This window comes from Sinohyriopsis cumingii, chromosome 15 (genome assembly GCF_028554795.1).
Source record: "Sinohyriopsis cumingii isolate HCF-2022 chromosome 15, ASM2855479v2, whole genome shotgun sequence".
NCBI lineage: Eukaryota > Metazoa > Mollusca > Bivalvia > Unionida > Unionidae > Sinohyriopsis > Sinohyriopsis cumingii.
Genome location: NC_142975.1, coordinates 132,086,752 through 132,103,237, shown reverse-complemented (window position 1 = coordinate 132,103,237; position 16,486 = coordinate 132,086,752). Strand labels below are relative to the sequence as shown.

General features: G+C 33.6%; 1 protein-coding gene across 1 annotated transcript in view; it reads right to left on the bottom strand.

Annotated features, from left to right (window-relative positions):
* Positions 1 to 405: 405 nt before the first annotated feature.
* LOC149782795 (uncharacterized) overlaps positions 406 to 16,486 on the bottom strand; it is a 120,648-nt gene continuing 104,567 nt past the window's right edge. The window contains exons 9-10 of the mRNA XM_089934308.1: positions 14,129 to 14,166; positions 406 to 6,692 (exon numbers count right to left, since the gene is read on the bottom strand). Coding sequence (XP_089790434.1) covers positions 6,234 to 6,692; positions 14,129 to 14,166 — 497 coding nt within the window. The 3' untranslated portion in view covers positions 406 to 6,233. The remainder of the gene's footprint in view (positions 6,693 to 14,128; positions 14,167 to 16,486) is intronic.

Sequence of the window (16,486 nt, the reverse complement as noted above, 5' to 3'; positions counted from 1 at the left end):
ATGGGCATATGTTTGCATATAAAATGATTTGAGCAGATCATGTTGCAAAGTTGAAAATATAATAAAGTATAAAGTAATCCTGTCAGTTTCATATACAAAATATACACACATAGTTTGAAAGAGAAACACATTCACAAAAATCAGATTGAGATACTGCATAAGTATTTCCCATTATTCAGCATGAGACAAGAAATATTAAACATCATTTGTTTCTACCAATAACGAGGAACCATAGTGATAGGCTTATGACTGTTCAAAAGACCTGACTCTCGAGATTTCAGTTTTGATTTTGGAGTCAAGGATTTGAGAACCCTGCACACACACACACACACACACACACACACACACACACACACACACATGCATTAGCTGTCAAAATGTGAAGATCAAAAGCATCCAAAGAAATGTGATACAATATTTTATTTATTGAGCATGTTTTTAAATTATTCACAGACTCTCATATAGATCATACTTATTTCATGTGACATTTCTAGAAAGTATTCATATAAAATTAAATAAGGCTTCTATTTGTGAAGAGTTAATACTTTTCAAAGTAAATAAATGTTTGTGTGGAATACAAATAATATATCAATACATAATTACCAATACATGTGTTTTTAAAACACTTATGCACCCACTGCAGATCAAAACTGTGTATGTCTCCAAAAATAAAAAAATTGAAAAATTCCTATAGTAGCTATTTAGGCCATATGTGCCCACAAACAAGTTAGCAAATGTATAAAACCAAATCCTCAAAATTGCTGTAATTACCTGAAAATCTAATCAGGTCATCTACTTAAAAATACAGATATGCCTGTGAAATTCCATTGGTCTTTCTAAAGTGATTTCTGCTTAACTCATTAACCCTGCATGCAACTCTTACACGTTATGAAGTAGTACCCTACATCAGAGCTCTGTCATGTCAACACAATTACAGAAAAGGGGAAAGATGTCAATGTGTAATGATATCAAATAAGGCAGACTTAATACTTGTGTTAAAAAACACAGTGGAAAAAAACAATTTTTTAGACCAGATCTTTTTCAGGCTGAAAATTACCAGCTTTGGAATGGAGTTTGTTTCAGGATTTTAAACATTTTGGCCTTAACTCTACATCAAACCATTTTAAAGTGCACAGGGAGAAATAAGCCTTTTCAGAAGTAGAATAAATTTAAGATTTCAAGTGAATTAAGGACATGAAAATCATTGGTCCAATATGCAAAAATAAAAAGTCGAAGTTTCACCTTTCTGCACATGTGCAGTCAAAAGGGCCAACTTAAAACTCCCTATACACACTAGCATCCAGTTACGGTAAATGAAAATTTCTTGGAAACAGATGTGTTTGGATCCATTCAAAAATAACCCCCAAAAATGCATTTCCTACCCCCACTGCAGGTGAAATGAAAAGAATTTCCAGGGGGGTTAAAAGTTAAATGTGGAAACAAATTTCTTTTTGCCAAGAAAGTTTACATGTCCAAAAGAGTTTAAAAAGATGTGTACAAAATATTGAAAATTCCTATAATAGCCTGAAAATTGTATCAGTTCATATACTCATGACCACAATAAAGACTGTAAAATGAAGTTCATTCTAAGTCCAATAGTTTTTGTGATATTGTTCTAAAACTGTTTCAGGACGGACAGACAGGCATACAAACTTACTGACATGGACAGACAGATATATAAACATACTGACATTTGGACAGACTGATATACAAACTAACTGACATGGACAGACATACAAACTTACTGACACAGACGGACATATACAAACTTATCGACTTATGGACAGATATATAAACTTACTGACTTATGGACAGATATACAAATATTCTGGCATTTGGACAGTCTGATATACAAACTAACTGACATATGGACAGACATACAAATTTAATTACACAGACAGACAATTATATACAAACTTAATGACACAGACAGATAGATATACAAACTTACTGTCTCGTGGACAGACTGATAAAAACTGGAGAGACATATACAAACTTAATGACATGTACAGACAGACATACAAACTGACTGTCATGGACAGACACATACAAAAACTGACATACAAACTGACTGCCATGGACAGACACATACAAAAACTTACTGACATATGGACAAACAGATAAACAAATTTACTGACACATGGGCAGACATACAAAAATATACAAACTTACTAACTGGACAGACATATACAAACTTACAGACATATGGACAGACAGCATAAAAATATGCCCCCTTCTGCTACTCCAGTGAGGACATAACAAGACTGCAGACATCTGAAATTATAATAACATGAACAAACTCTATGCCAACATATACTCAGAAAAGAGGGCAACATATCTTGTAACAGCTCAGTTGGGCACGAGAAAAGATGGACAGAACTGTGAAAATGTTCTACATGATTATAATGAGAAGGAATGAATTCCAAGAACAAGAATCTTTCACACCATTAAAAAAAATCCTTCTAAAAAAAGAACTCATAGTTAAACAGTACATTTTACGCCAATGTTACTGACCTTTCACCTGTACATTATAGGTAAAATTGCACTAAATATGTTATGGTGTTTCAAAGAAAGAAAATGTGGAAATTTTGCAAAATCTTACAGAAACCATGAAAACAGCCAGATGATGAAAAGACCAGTTTTTTTAGTATTAACATACCACATATTATGAAAAGAGAGTTACTAGTATATACATTGATTCATTACACTCATTTTGATAATTCATATAAACAATTTTAAAAATTCTTTAAAAAATTGAGGCATGCACAGATAACAATATTTATCTTTTACCTCTCAGATCTTGTTAACATAAACTTACAAACCACATTTCAACAAAATCTGTTCAGATAAAAAGACTAATAGGTTGTAAGAGTAAATGCTGACATAATGATGACAGGAAATAAAAAATAACAAATAGATATGTATGCTTTCAGTTTATATGGCACTTAATTGACAAGGTAGGGAAAAATGCAAATATATTTTGGTACAATTTGGCTATTTAAAATCTATTATCACAATTCAGAATGTTAAAAATTGCATTTATAAAAGAAACCTAACTTGCAGAACTATGAGGAATCTGTGCTGTAATGATCAAATATTAAAATATGTATAAAAAAATGTGTAAAATTATCTAGTGATATAATAATGAATAGTGTGGTATCACAACAGGTAATTACTCTTTACAAATACACTGCAGAGTTGTAACAATTGATAATAATTAATCTTTACAATACATACACGCTGCATAATTGTAGTACAACAGGTAATCATTTAATCTTTACATACACACTGCATAGTGGTCCTTCAACAGGTAATAATATTTTTATACACACTGCACAGCAGAAGTACAACAGGTAATAATTTAATCTTTTTATAAGCACTGCATAGTGGTAGTACAATAGGTAATAATTTAATCTTTTTATAAGCACTGCATAGTGGTAGTACAATAGGTAATAATTTAATCTTTTTATACACACTGCATAGTGGTAATACAATAGGTAATAATTTAATCTTTTTATACACACTGCATAGTGGTAATACAATAGGTAATAATTTAATCTTTTTATACACACTGCATAGTGGTAATACAATAGGTAATAATTTAATCTTTTTATACACACTGCATAGTGGTAGTAAAACATGTAATAATTTAATCTTTTTACACACACTGCATAGTGGTAATACAATAGGTAATAATTTAATCTTTTTATACACACTGCATAGTGGTAATACAATAGGTAATAACTTAATCTTTTTATACACACTGCATAGTGGTAGTAAAACATGTAATAATATAATCTTTCTGTACACACTGCATAGTAGAAGTAAAACAGGTAATAATTTAATCTTGACACTGCATATGCAGAGAAGGATTTAAAAATATACACGTGATATATCCCAGAGTGAGTTAAATTATAAAACTTTCTCCTTGCATATTATTGTTACATAATGAGTTTAAAATGTCTGAAATAAGACTTTTCTTTATCATAATAGTTTAATATTTGCTTATAAAGTCTTCATCGAAGTACCATATCTTGCAAGTGTTTTCATAATCATATCAGTTCTTTTACTGTAAATATTCAAGAGAATCTTTTATTTATCAAAATTTAGTAACACTGAAGCCATATGATTGTTTGCATTTCCAATCAATTCATGAGAAAGAACTTGGAGAAAAACATTCAAACAAATTTTCTCAAATCTTACAGCATATTTTATCAGATCTGACTTGGAAACTTGTACAATATCAAATGAATGACACCTTGGTGCTAATTATTGGGTACCAAGACTTGGTAGTGAAAACAGTATTATATATGATACATGGCGCAAGAAAAACAATCCTAAAGATTTCAAGATATAATAGACATCTTGCCTGACTGGGAATGATGGCACCACTTTTTCCATTAGTAAATTATTTTGTGTAAAATCAAAGTTTTGCTTCAGAAAATTATATTACAGTGAAACAAAGCATATATAACAGACACAAAAATGTCGTTTATGGACAGGTGTCCCTAACATCCTTTTCTCTTTCTATAAAAGAAACTAACATATAATCATGACATTTCCCAAACTGATAAGTGTTCAGCAGACAAATGTCTGGCTAGATGTGTGAAAAAGAGATGCTCGCTTATGAGGTGCATCTCTGCCTAGTGGGAGCAACACAAATGACTCTCCATCCTTATTCTTGGACAACATGCACTCAACTACGAACAGTATTTCTACCATTAAATAATGTGCATACATGATGTATCTTGAGCATTTCTTGTGTCTCCAGCACTTCTGCATGGGATCAGAGATCACCAGCATTTTTAACAGTGTTGGGAATATTGTTATGTTAACTATGCCAATATCTGAAAATGCTTAATGATAATTCATTGACATTTATGCTTTGAAAATGGACCAGCCTGATGTTTAACACATTAACCTCTAGCAATGAGTGAACATGGCAGGAGGTAGTAGCCTACTGCCAAGCTCTGTAGCATCAAATTCATGCATGATACACTAAAGTGGGTGGTATTATAGAAAGGTAGACAGATGTAGCTCTACAATGATACCAAATAATCTGGAATATCTAGTTGCACTACAAAATACAGATGTAAAAAAAAATCATTTTTTTGGACCCGATTTTTTTCTACCCAAAATTTGCCTGTGGTCGGAATCTAATTTTGTGTCTGGATTTTCGACTTTTTGGTCTCAGATCTAAGGCAAACTGGTAAGAACTGCAAACAGACAGATAAACCTTTGCAAACAGTAGGATAAGATGGGCATTTGGTATAAAGAGTGGTCTTGATAAAAAAATAATGGCTCCGTTTAGCAAAAAAAAAGAAAAAGAAAACTCCAACTTTTACCCTTCTGCTCATGTGCGAACTAAATAGCCAATGGAAAATGATGTTTCTAACACAACTAGGCAGTATGTTATTGAAAGAACAACTGGGATTTGGTGTTTTTGGATCTATTCAGAAATAGCTTTCAAAATGTGTTTCCTACTCGATCTTCAGGCGAAAATGACAAAAACATCCAGGGGTTAATGTTAAAACATCTTCACTCATGTCCTATCCAGGATTTTTTTTTCTTCATTTTCATGTATGGAAATGTGTACTAAATTTATATTTATTCTGTGACAGGAGATGACTTGTCTGAAATTTGTACATTTTCCAAAATGTGATCTCCAGCATTATACTTCTGAGATTATAACATATATAAATAAACCAAAAATTAAAGATGTCCTGTTTGTATGCATGATTAAAAGTGAACAGTATACACACTCAACAGTATACACCCTGAACAGTATACACCCTGAACAGTATACACCCTGAACAATATACACCCTGAACAGTATACACCCTGAACAGTCCTGGGTCTATGCTGTTTAAGAAGTAAGCTGAAAAGCATCTTTTAGTTTGGAAAGTTAAAATTGATGGACAGTTTGAAAGATGGAAACAAATATTGACAGACATGCAGACAGTCAAAAAATCAAGTCTATATGCTACAAACTTCTCAAAGTATGGGCAAATAATAGTTTGATTTTCTTCAGAGGACTGCATAATTTTTTTGGTTTTTGTATTTTGCTAACATGAAGTAAAATAAAAAATGATAATCTAGGATTTATCACAGACAAGTGTTCAATAAGCATTTCAAACTTCTCACATTCTAAATCTTCTATTCTGTGTAATAATTTTGTCATAACATTTCATCTTAAGATATGTTTACAGTGGATGTTTCATTAACTCTGCTCATCATTCAGCTTCTGGGTCCTCTACTATATCAGTGGTCTCCCTTGTGTCAAGGACATTATTGAATGTATTATCTACGGTTACCTCCCCTAATACCTCTCTCTTTGTATCAGAATTCTGTTCCACATTACCCTCATCCAAATCAGCGGTAACTTCAGATTTGAAGCCATGCTGATCCACTATATCACTGTCATTGTTCTGCTCAGTTTTAATAATGGTGTCATCTTGACCAGTTCTGTTGATATTAGTGTCCTGAGAGTGACTACTATTGCTCTCATTCACACTGATCACCTCCAAATTTTGTTGTCCAACATTGGCCCTGTCATTGTGGAATGATTTCGTATGAATCATCTCTGATTGCACTGACGGTTCTTCTTTTTTTGAATCACTGTCCTCAGATGCCCAACCCTGAATTGGGCCTTTTGTCACATGTTTTTGACTGTCAGGGGAAAGAGATGCATCCTGCAAAAGTAAGACAAAATTTCTTTTCAATCACGTCTAAATTTGTCATCACTTTTTAAGAAATAGAGACTTTTGGAAGGAATTCATAAAATTTACAAATAAAAATTTTGCCATGTTGGACCTAGTAGTTTGAGCATCCCTCTCGGATGCGGGAGGTCGTGGGTTCAAACCCTGGCCAAGTCATACCAAAGACTTCTAAAAATGGTACTAACAGCTGCCTCGCTAGGCACTGAGCATTAAGAGGTTAGTGTTAGGACTGGTCGGCCTGGTGTTAGGATAATGTGACTGGGTGGGACATCATGCTACATGCCTGCGGCATGAAACCCCAGTGCTAGACATCACTATAAACTGCCACACTGCAGACATATTAATCATGTGACTGGAATATTGTTAAAGCTATGTTAAAAATCTAAATTCACACACACACACACACACATGCCATGTTGGACATACCTTGAATTAATGCTTTTCACTTTAGAACAGCAAAGAAAATGAAAAGATGTAACTGTAATATTTAATCTAGCTCTTCAGTACAAAGGTAATATCAGTCTGGTGCATTATGACCTTTATGACCTCCAGTAGCCAATATGGCATGGCTTGTGCACTGCACTTTCATTTCAGAAGCTGAGATGATGATATGTCTTTATATCCCAACAACACTTTAATCTCTGGAACACAATGCCTTTATTTACACAAATAGATCATTTTTCAACTGAAATATCTGAGATAAATAAATAACTATGCTCTTGCAACTTATTAAAGCAATTTCAATTAAGACTGCTTATCAAAAGATCAGATTGTGTGCCATATCCTCAGCAAAAACACTAGTACATACCAGTGTTAATATGACATTTGGAATTTGCATAAATTAAGTGATTCTATTTAAAAAGTCAGATACTTATTTACCGAGTAAATGTTAGGAGAAAAAATGGCAACAAAATGTGCATCGTAGATATTCCACACAACATTAACCTCTAGTTCACATGACTAGCAACAATGCTGGCAATGGTCACAACATAAATAATAATAATAATAATGATTAATTTTTTAAATAAGGTATTTAACGAAGGTAACACAATTTACTGACGAACTAATCTAATTTCATGACCTCATACAAAGGAATATATATATATATATATATATATATATATATATATATATATATATATATATATATATATATATATATACACACCTCTCCCTCAATAACTCGTGCACAATGGGGTCCACAAATATAGACTGCACTATAAGAGAGGCGTGAGCTACTGATGGGCCTCCAAAAATTGAAAAAATCGCTTTGACATTGAGAAAACCATGGGGGGGGGGCGACGTTAGGGAACTGGGCTGTTTAATGACTGAATTCTCATTTTACAATCACATCGATAACAATTTTTAATAATGCACTTTTTCTAATGAAGTTGTTCGTCATTCTGTTTAAATAACATTTTTTTGCCTCAAAATATCCAACATATGAAAGATCGTTCCGACTGGTTTTGAACAACCATCACATGTACGCGAAAAATCTGTGTAATACGTCACTGCTTTTTGTTTTCTTGCCGAGTCTGGTTCCCGTAGTGGTATATAATAGTATCTTGCCAAATCGGTAGTCCACAATTTGGGAACTAGACTAACTGTTGATACACCACCAAACAAGATTCCTTTTTTTTTTAAAAACATGCAACATTTATTTCATGACACGTCTACGTTGAAACTCAATTTTTTATTGTTCAATTAGTACAATGTTAATGTCATGATTTCATTGGAAGTAATAATGAAATTTCTTATCATCCCTGGGGATATCCCTAAATGGCAGTTAAATAATTCTCTGAAACTCGCTTGCCCACAACGGTTCGTTCTGTGAAATCAAGCTCTTTATTTTACGAAGTATTCTTTTTGCTTTTCTGCCTTGTTAGCTTTGATCACAGTTATGAAAGAGTCGGTTAATTTAAGGTAGTTTCTGTTACATACACAATAATGTTTGTTACAGTGTTCGATTGATCAAATGAAGTGAGTTCACCTGACATACGACTGAGGCCGCTAGATTTTAAGTTAGTCTGATTTTTGTGCCTTTTAACTTTTCTTTTATTCCACCTCCTTTTTTTTAAATTAAAAAGACATAATTAACATGATAATATAAAGGAGGCCAGCTTTTAATTCAGTGCAACAATACAACAAATACTTCCGCAAGTCAGTTATCAAAACATGGTCGGCACTTAATTAGGTTCTCAAAGAAACGCTCGTGGACATAGCTGTTACGGTAGATTGACGCATTTTACATTTAATTACAAAAGGACACATTGCACTTATGACGATTACACTTGAAAGGAACTAAAAGATGGAATTAGAACACAAATTTCAATTGATAAAAAATTTATTTAATTTTTGTTTATTTATTAAAGTACTGCCTCCACTCAACGTAAGTGACATTTTGATTGATCGAAATTTCCTTACATATTGTTAATTGCGGTGTACTAGGAATATCGTTTTGAAAGAAAATGTAAAAAAATGTATGAGTTATTTTTAAATTTGATATTTCGTAGTGTTGATTAAAATTTCCAGGTCCTATCTACCATTTTCAACGATAAAACAAGCGTTACATCAAAGTTTCCGTTACCAATTTTGATCACGATTTTCTTCAAGTTCAACAAATAGGGATACATTTTTGGGGTATTTTCGGGTTTAAAAAATGGGATCCACACCTGACACCGCGTTATAAGCGGGTTCGCGAGTTATCAGGGTGCGAGTTATCGAGGGAGTGGTGTACAGTGCAACCCTGCTATAACACGCCCTGCTTTAACATGAATTCCAATATATTGCGGTCATTGCATCACGCCATAAATTTTTTATCTTCATTCGCACATGAAAAAATATTTTTTTTTCAAAGTACATGAAATGGTGTATAAAATATTTATTATCATTATAGGGAAGAGATTGCATACGAATTCGAATTTAATATGATTGTGGCATGGTTCCTGACATTTTAAATACATGTATGTATATTTTTCTCATACCTGGAAAGAATATTTTTTTAAGTACGAGAAATAATGTGTAAAATGTTTATTATCATTTTGGGGAAGAGTTCGCATATGAATTTTAATATAATATGATTGTGGCATCGCTTCTGAAATTTAACAATTTCACCAGGTTTTTGAAGTGTTATGCCAAAATAAACATTATTGGAAATGTTACTTATTATTGATCCATGAGTAAAGCCAGTAAGTTGTCTTTGTGATTGTCTTCAATTAATTCTGTATAAAATCATTGCTCAAACAACAGCCGACATGTGTTTCTTCTTTAACTGCATACACAACTAAGCAGCAGACAATGTAGTGGTTGATAAAAGATTCTCACAATTTAATAAACATCAAAAAACGAAAGCCTCCAACATGTTTGCTGGGCTTGGCAGTGTTATTAGATGCAATCCGTTGGCCAGTAAATAATGTCTGCTTTATTAGCTGGAAATTGAAAGGGTATGAAATTGTATGTGCGTTCAGCTTAAAAACATTTATAAACTTGACTCATGACTATTGCAGGCCTACTGCACTTAGTTCTCGGGTTTTACATGGGTATGGTTATTTGTTTATCAACTCGTTATTAATTTCCTATTTTTTATAAAATATTTTACTGTTATGGGATAGCAAGTTCACAAACACAAGTCATTCTCAGCACTTTGCGCAATGATTAGTATAGTAGTTTTCACATGTTTCTTTCGATATTCACAAAGTCTGAAGTAAAAGTTATATGCACGCTGAAAGCATGTGTTGATTGGTAATTATTCTTGCTATAGTCGTTCAAATGAACAGGTGTAAAATCGTTAATTATTGGAAATTTGCAATGGATAAATGTAGATGGAAATGCATATGAGAAAATTTTAGCAGTAGGAAATTTGTACAGACACCATTCATAGACCCTGGAACGGAATGAATTGTACATGTGCTTCATCTTTCTTAACCTAATTTTGCTGTTAATTTTTCCCATTGAAATCAGACGCATAATGATGTGAGACAAAATTATTGAATAGTATAAATATGTATGCAGTTTTTGCACTGGAATTACATATATTATGAATTAATTGCAAGCCCTGATGGTTCAATATCAGACAGCAAGTAAATGGTGTTGATACTCTGTTCATGCTATATACTAGATGTTAGATATATACAATAATCTGGAAACAAACTGCATGCCATGATGGCACAATAGTAAATGGTGTTGATACCCTATTCATCATACACATTAGACATGAATACACGTATATGTGCCAATGAGTTGTTCTCTGAAAAAAGTAAAATACTGTAAAACCCCGCATTAATGCGACCCCGATATTAACGTGATCCTATCTTTGGACCACAATTATCGCATTATAGCAGGGTTCCACTGTATATATATATATATATATATATATACAAACAGACACACACATATGCATATACAATAATATCTTTTCTTTCTTTCTGTTCTCCCCAGACTTCACTGCTTATTTAATCCTTGATGGAATTAATAAGGTGTAAAGACTTTTCCAGATCAGGACATACCTCCAAAAATGTAGCTTTTTGAGAGGGTTAAACTAATTTTAATCATGTAATATACACCCGTCACTATTGCATAGCTTACTCTTTTTTATGCTGAAAAAAACTTGTCCATTTGATGTGAATACATTCTCCAACAGCATGGTGCACCTCACATAACCACTGTGCACGACAGTGTTTTTCAGACAATAATTAAGCCAGGACACCAGAGTGATGAGATGAGGGCATTCTGTAAATACAATAGGTAAATATTACATAATTCAAGATAGTTTTACCACACCCACACCCCCAACTAGCAGTAGCCTGTTGCTATTGCGTAGCTGAATTTGTCAGATAGGTGGGTTGGCTGAAGTGTTTAAAAAATGAAGAAAATAACAGAGTAATATGGAAGGTACTCACCATTTGGGGGGCATATGGAAGAGGTATGTATGGCAGTTACATGGTTGAGTCTTTAGGGCAGCCCACCCCCTGATTCCTTAGGAAAGGAAAGGGGATTAGAGAACTTCCTCCTTTGGTAACCAGGAATATTTAGGGGCAGAATGTGGGAGACTGGTTGTTCAGAATCCTTCCAAATGCCCCTTTCTATAAAAGGGTGTCAGCACCTCTTCAATTTAACTGACATTATAACTGGTGAAAAAGCATGGGCATTCCAGACATTGAATCTTAGCATCAATGGGGACTTTTGGAAAATAGATGCATAGCAGTTTCCCCTTATTCCTTAGGAAATGAAGGTGGATTAGAGATCTTCCTCCTCTGGGTTTGTTGGAGAGTGCACCTTTGATCCAAAGGTCAAGAAGGAAGTATAAATTTGGGTTTGTGATTCAATGCAGGTTGTGCTTGTTTAAAGATGCTATGTGAATTAAATTCACATTACCATGCATCCTAGCTGACTGTAATTGGCCTGAACCAATTGTAAAGGGTCTGTGTAAAAATATGTCTGCACCTCTTTCTTTCATTTCACCAGATGGGATTGGTAAAAAGAAACATGGGGGTCCCAGTCGAGCATCTAAGAGGAAATTTGGAACAGGGATTATAGCAATCACATGATTGAGTCCTTGGGAAGTCCCCCCCCCTTATTCCTTAGGAAAAGAAGGATGATTGAAGACCTTCCTCCTCTGAAGCCACTGGAGAGTGTTCCTTTGATTCAATTATTGAGAAAGAAGTATGAATTCATGTTTGGGATTTGACGGAATTTGTGACTGTTTTAAAGAACTTGGCCGATGGCCTGGCTTCTTGGCTGATTGTGATGGGCTGGAAGTAAGTGTAAAGGATCTGTGTTTGTTATCCCTCAGATCTTGGGAAGCGATTGTAAGAATGAGTCCCATAAAGACAGTCTCTGCTTCCAAAAGCACAGCATGGAGAAGGTCTTTAATTGGCTATATTCCAGATATTCCAGATTTTGGTTGATCATGATGTAGAAAATGTACAGTGATTTTTCCATGTGCATTTTGCTCAAGTTAGGCCGTCTGGATGAGCATCCAAAGACATTTCTTCTGGCCAGTTAGCCACAATGTCCCAACATTGTTTTACAAATTAAAATTCCTCCAAGAAATAGTTATCACAATATGTATACAATTCGCCACATGTGAATACTCACCTGTGTGTACATGGTGTGTGCTATATATCCCCCAGTGGATAGCATGAGATAAAAACAATGAGACATACCTGTCTTTCTTTTTGTATTAAAGTAAGACATTCAACTGCTAATTTTCTCAACTCTTTATAAAAGAAGCATGTTGGAAACATGCACACAAAATAACACTGTCACAGATTCACAGGAACAAATATTCATAAAAAACACTTAATTCAGGTGTTTGATAATGGTAGGAGTGGCAACATGTAAAATAAATACAGACCAGGATAATTATAACACTGAGATTTAAATTCCCTTGACTTAAATACTGCAATGTGTAAGATGCTATCAACAGGTAATTTTTTCTCTGGTTGCTTAAGCAAACTTCCATTAATATGGAGACCTTGTAAAAGATGACTTTTCTGTGCATGGGCATATAAGGTGGGCTGTATCCTGTTGACAATTTTCCACTCAACCGCTAGATGATGTATTCATATAAAAATGGTGATGTTTTCTTGGCATGAAAAAAGACTAAGCATTGCAATAGTGACGGATTACATTTTACAGATATTAAATGAGACAACTGTGAAACTGTGTCTGGGGCTTTAGTACTTAAACATTGTGTTTTTCATGTAACATGATGTGACTTGACAGGTATGAAAGGATCTGATGTCACATATTGACTGAACCATGATGTCATAAATTTAGTGCAGAAATCGTGAAAAAAGAAAATCTGAGATGTTATTTTTTCTGAACTATCCCCCACAAATTACTAATTCTCATCAAGTGAAACATGTAGCAACTAAAATCATCATTACAGTGGAGGTGGCCCCCATAAACAAATGCCCCCTCAGAAAGTAAAGGAAATTGTCAGGAGGAGGTTTAGACCGTAATAGGCAATTAATTAGCCTTTTTTCTTTTTTGCCTTGAGGCATGGTCAATAACAGAACACTTTTGTTTTACATGTGCATTATTAGGTGAGACACTTTTTATCTTAAAAAAGCCACGGAATTTATGATGACACTGTTACACTGGAAATCATGACTTAATCCCAAGAATTTCCCAGTTGATCAGAAATTAACATATGTATGGAGACAGTAAAATGTATTTAAACTATCTGACCCTTATCAGGGGAGGAAAATCTATTCTCTGGCAGCCCAAGATAAATTATAATTTAGCAGAACAAATAAACTCTTTTGTTAACTTTCCCTGACATGTATACATATAAACAATATGTAGAAGACAAAAAACAAGAGATTTTGTGCAGTTTCATGAAATTACAATTCCAGCAATGTTGACTATTTCAGAAAATTTTCCATCCCAAATCATTTACTTACTTTTTCTACTCCAGTCTTCTTTGCCTGAAGCTGCTTGTCTGAAATATAAATGCATACATGTATACAAAAATTCTAAGGAAAGACTAAAGAGGCCATCAGCCAGACCAGTTGCAAACATTTCAATTTATCTTTAATTATAAAAAACACTATATTAAGGTAAAACACAATTTTTACTTATAAACATAAATCCTCTTGCCAAAAGAAGCACATTTAGTGTTGCCAACAATATACAGACTACAGACTGGTATATAGGAAAGTACACTAATCACTCAAGCCTTAAAAAGAGGTCAAAGTGACCTAAATCTGGTAAGGTTTTGTTAGTCTCTTTCAGATGCATCTGCATACCAATTTCATAGTATAAAATCCAGAGGATCCATTATAATAAGGTTCTAATGAACTTATATCTTAAAATACAAAAGTCAGATGAGTGTGAAAGTAGTGTTACAATGACCTAATTTTGGTAGTGTTGAGTTACCCTCCATGAGATACCTCCACATCCCAAATTATATCAGGTGAAAAATGGGCCAAAGATATTGTGGGTATAAAAAATGGATACCTGAAGACTAAAACCTATTCAAGGCATGAAACTCGGTCATAGTGACCTAGCTATGGCAGTACTAATCGTCTTGATATGCATTCACATTGCAACGAGTCAACAGGCTTTATATTAGGTGGTATGGAATTCCATAGTTGGCTCCAGAAAAAGCAAAACTCTTCTTATAAAAGTCTGAATTTGGTTTTAGTAAATATAACTTGTTGTTTGAGATGGATCTTAGTTGATAAGTATGTACATTTTCAACAAATTTAAAATTACATTAAGACAATTAGGAGCTAAACCATGTAAGGATTTATAGACTAGTAAACCCAAGAAAATGCATTCTCTGCTGAAACAGAAGCCACTTTAGGGGTTTAAACAGATTTGTTGATGGTGCATATCAAAGCAGCATCAAGAATAACTCTAGCTGCTCTTTTTGAAATTTTAGTAATCTTTCCTGATTTACGGTAACACTATTATCCCAGACAGAACAATAATATTCTAAGTGTGGCATGATATATGCATTGTAGAATATCTTTCTCTGTACTTGAGGGAGATAAGATTTTATTCTATTCAAGAGATGAAGCAGTGACTTAACTTTTTTTAATAACCTTATCAATTTGTATTTTCCAGCACAAGATATTGTCTATCACGATGCAAAGTAGTTTCTCATTTTCAGACTGTTGTATATCCATTCCTTTTATCATTACTTTGAAATAATTTTTCTAGCTTTTACTCTTGCTTGACTACGTATGATCATGGATTTGGATCTGACTGCATTTATCTTCATATCATTGTCTTCACACCAGTTATTTATTTTTACCAAATCTTTATTTAATCTAGTGCTATTCTCATGGCCTGTTGATCCAATGTTATATAATGTCATATCATCAGCAAACACGCTCAATGTGATATGGTAAATCATTGATGTACAGCAGAAAGAGTAAAGGTCCAAGAACTGATCCTTGTGGAACACCTGACTTTATAAGTTTCTTATCTGAAAGCTTTTTTAAAATAGAAATTTGTTTTGTCTGCCTTCAAGATCAGGTTGTTGTCTGCCTTCAAGAAAAGTTTAAAACCAAGTTAAGCTTTCATGGTGAACTTTTCCAGCAGGATTTTGTAATTTACAAGGACAAGCCATTGTAAGATCAAGAGACACTGTGCCTACAAGGTTACCTTGATCTATTGCTGTTAACCAATCATCCACCATTCTAGTAAGTGTAGTCTGGCATGAATGTCACTTATGGAAGCCTAACTGTCATGAATGTAGTAAATTAAATGATACCAGGCAGTTTCGAAATTCATTACAAACATGTCTTTCTAATATCTTTGAAAGTGATGATAAAACCGATATAGGTCTATAGTTATTAATATCAGATAGATCTCCCTTCTTATATCTGAGTCACTTTTGCAGTTTTAGCCTGTTTGGAAAAATACCTGTGGAAATACTTAGATTGAAGATATTCATAAGTGAAGGTGCAATCACTGGAGATGAGAGTTTTAGGAATTCAACACTTATATTATCTGAACTTTAATATGTTCTGACATCAAGTTGGTCTACTTTATTTAAAATGAATTCAAGACTTATTTTAGGTATTTTGACACACTCTTCTTTGCTAAGTTTTGAAGAAATATGTTTACTTAATTCATCACAAGAGAATATCTTATGAGCTGTGAGATCAACAAGATTTTCACTTATATTCATAAAGTAATAACTGAGTGCATTTCCAAGAAGTTCTTGCTGAACATCACCATTTTCATGACTTATACAGGTAAATGGCAGGTTATTGATAGATTTGATTCTTAAGTCACTAAAGACTATC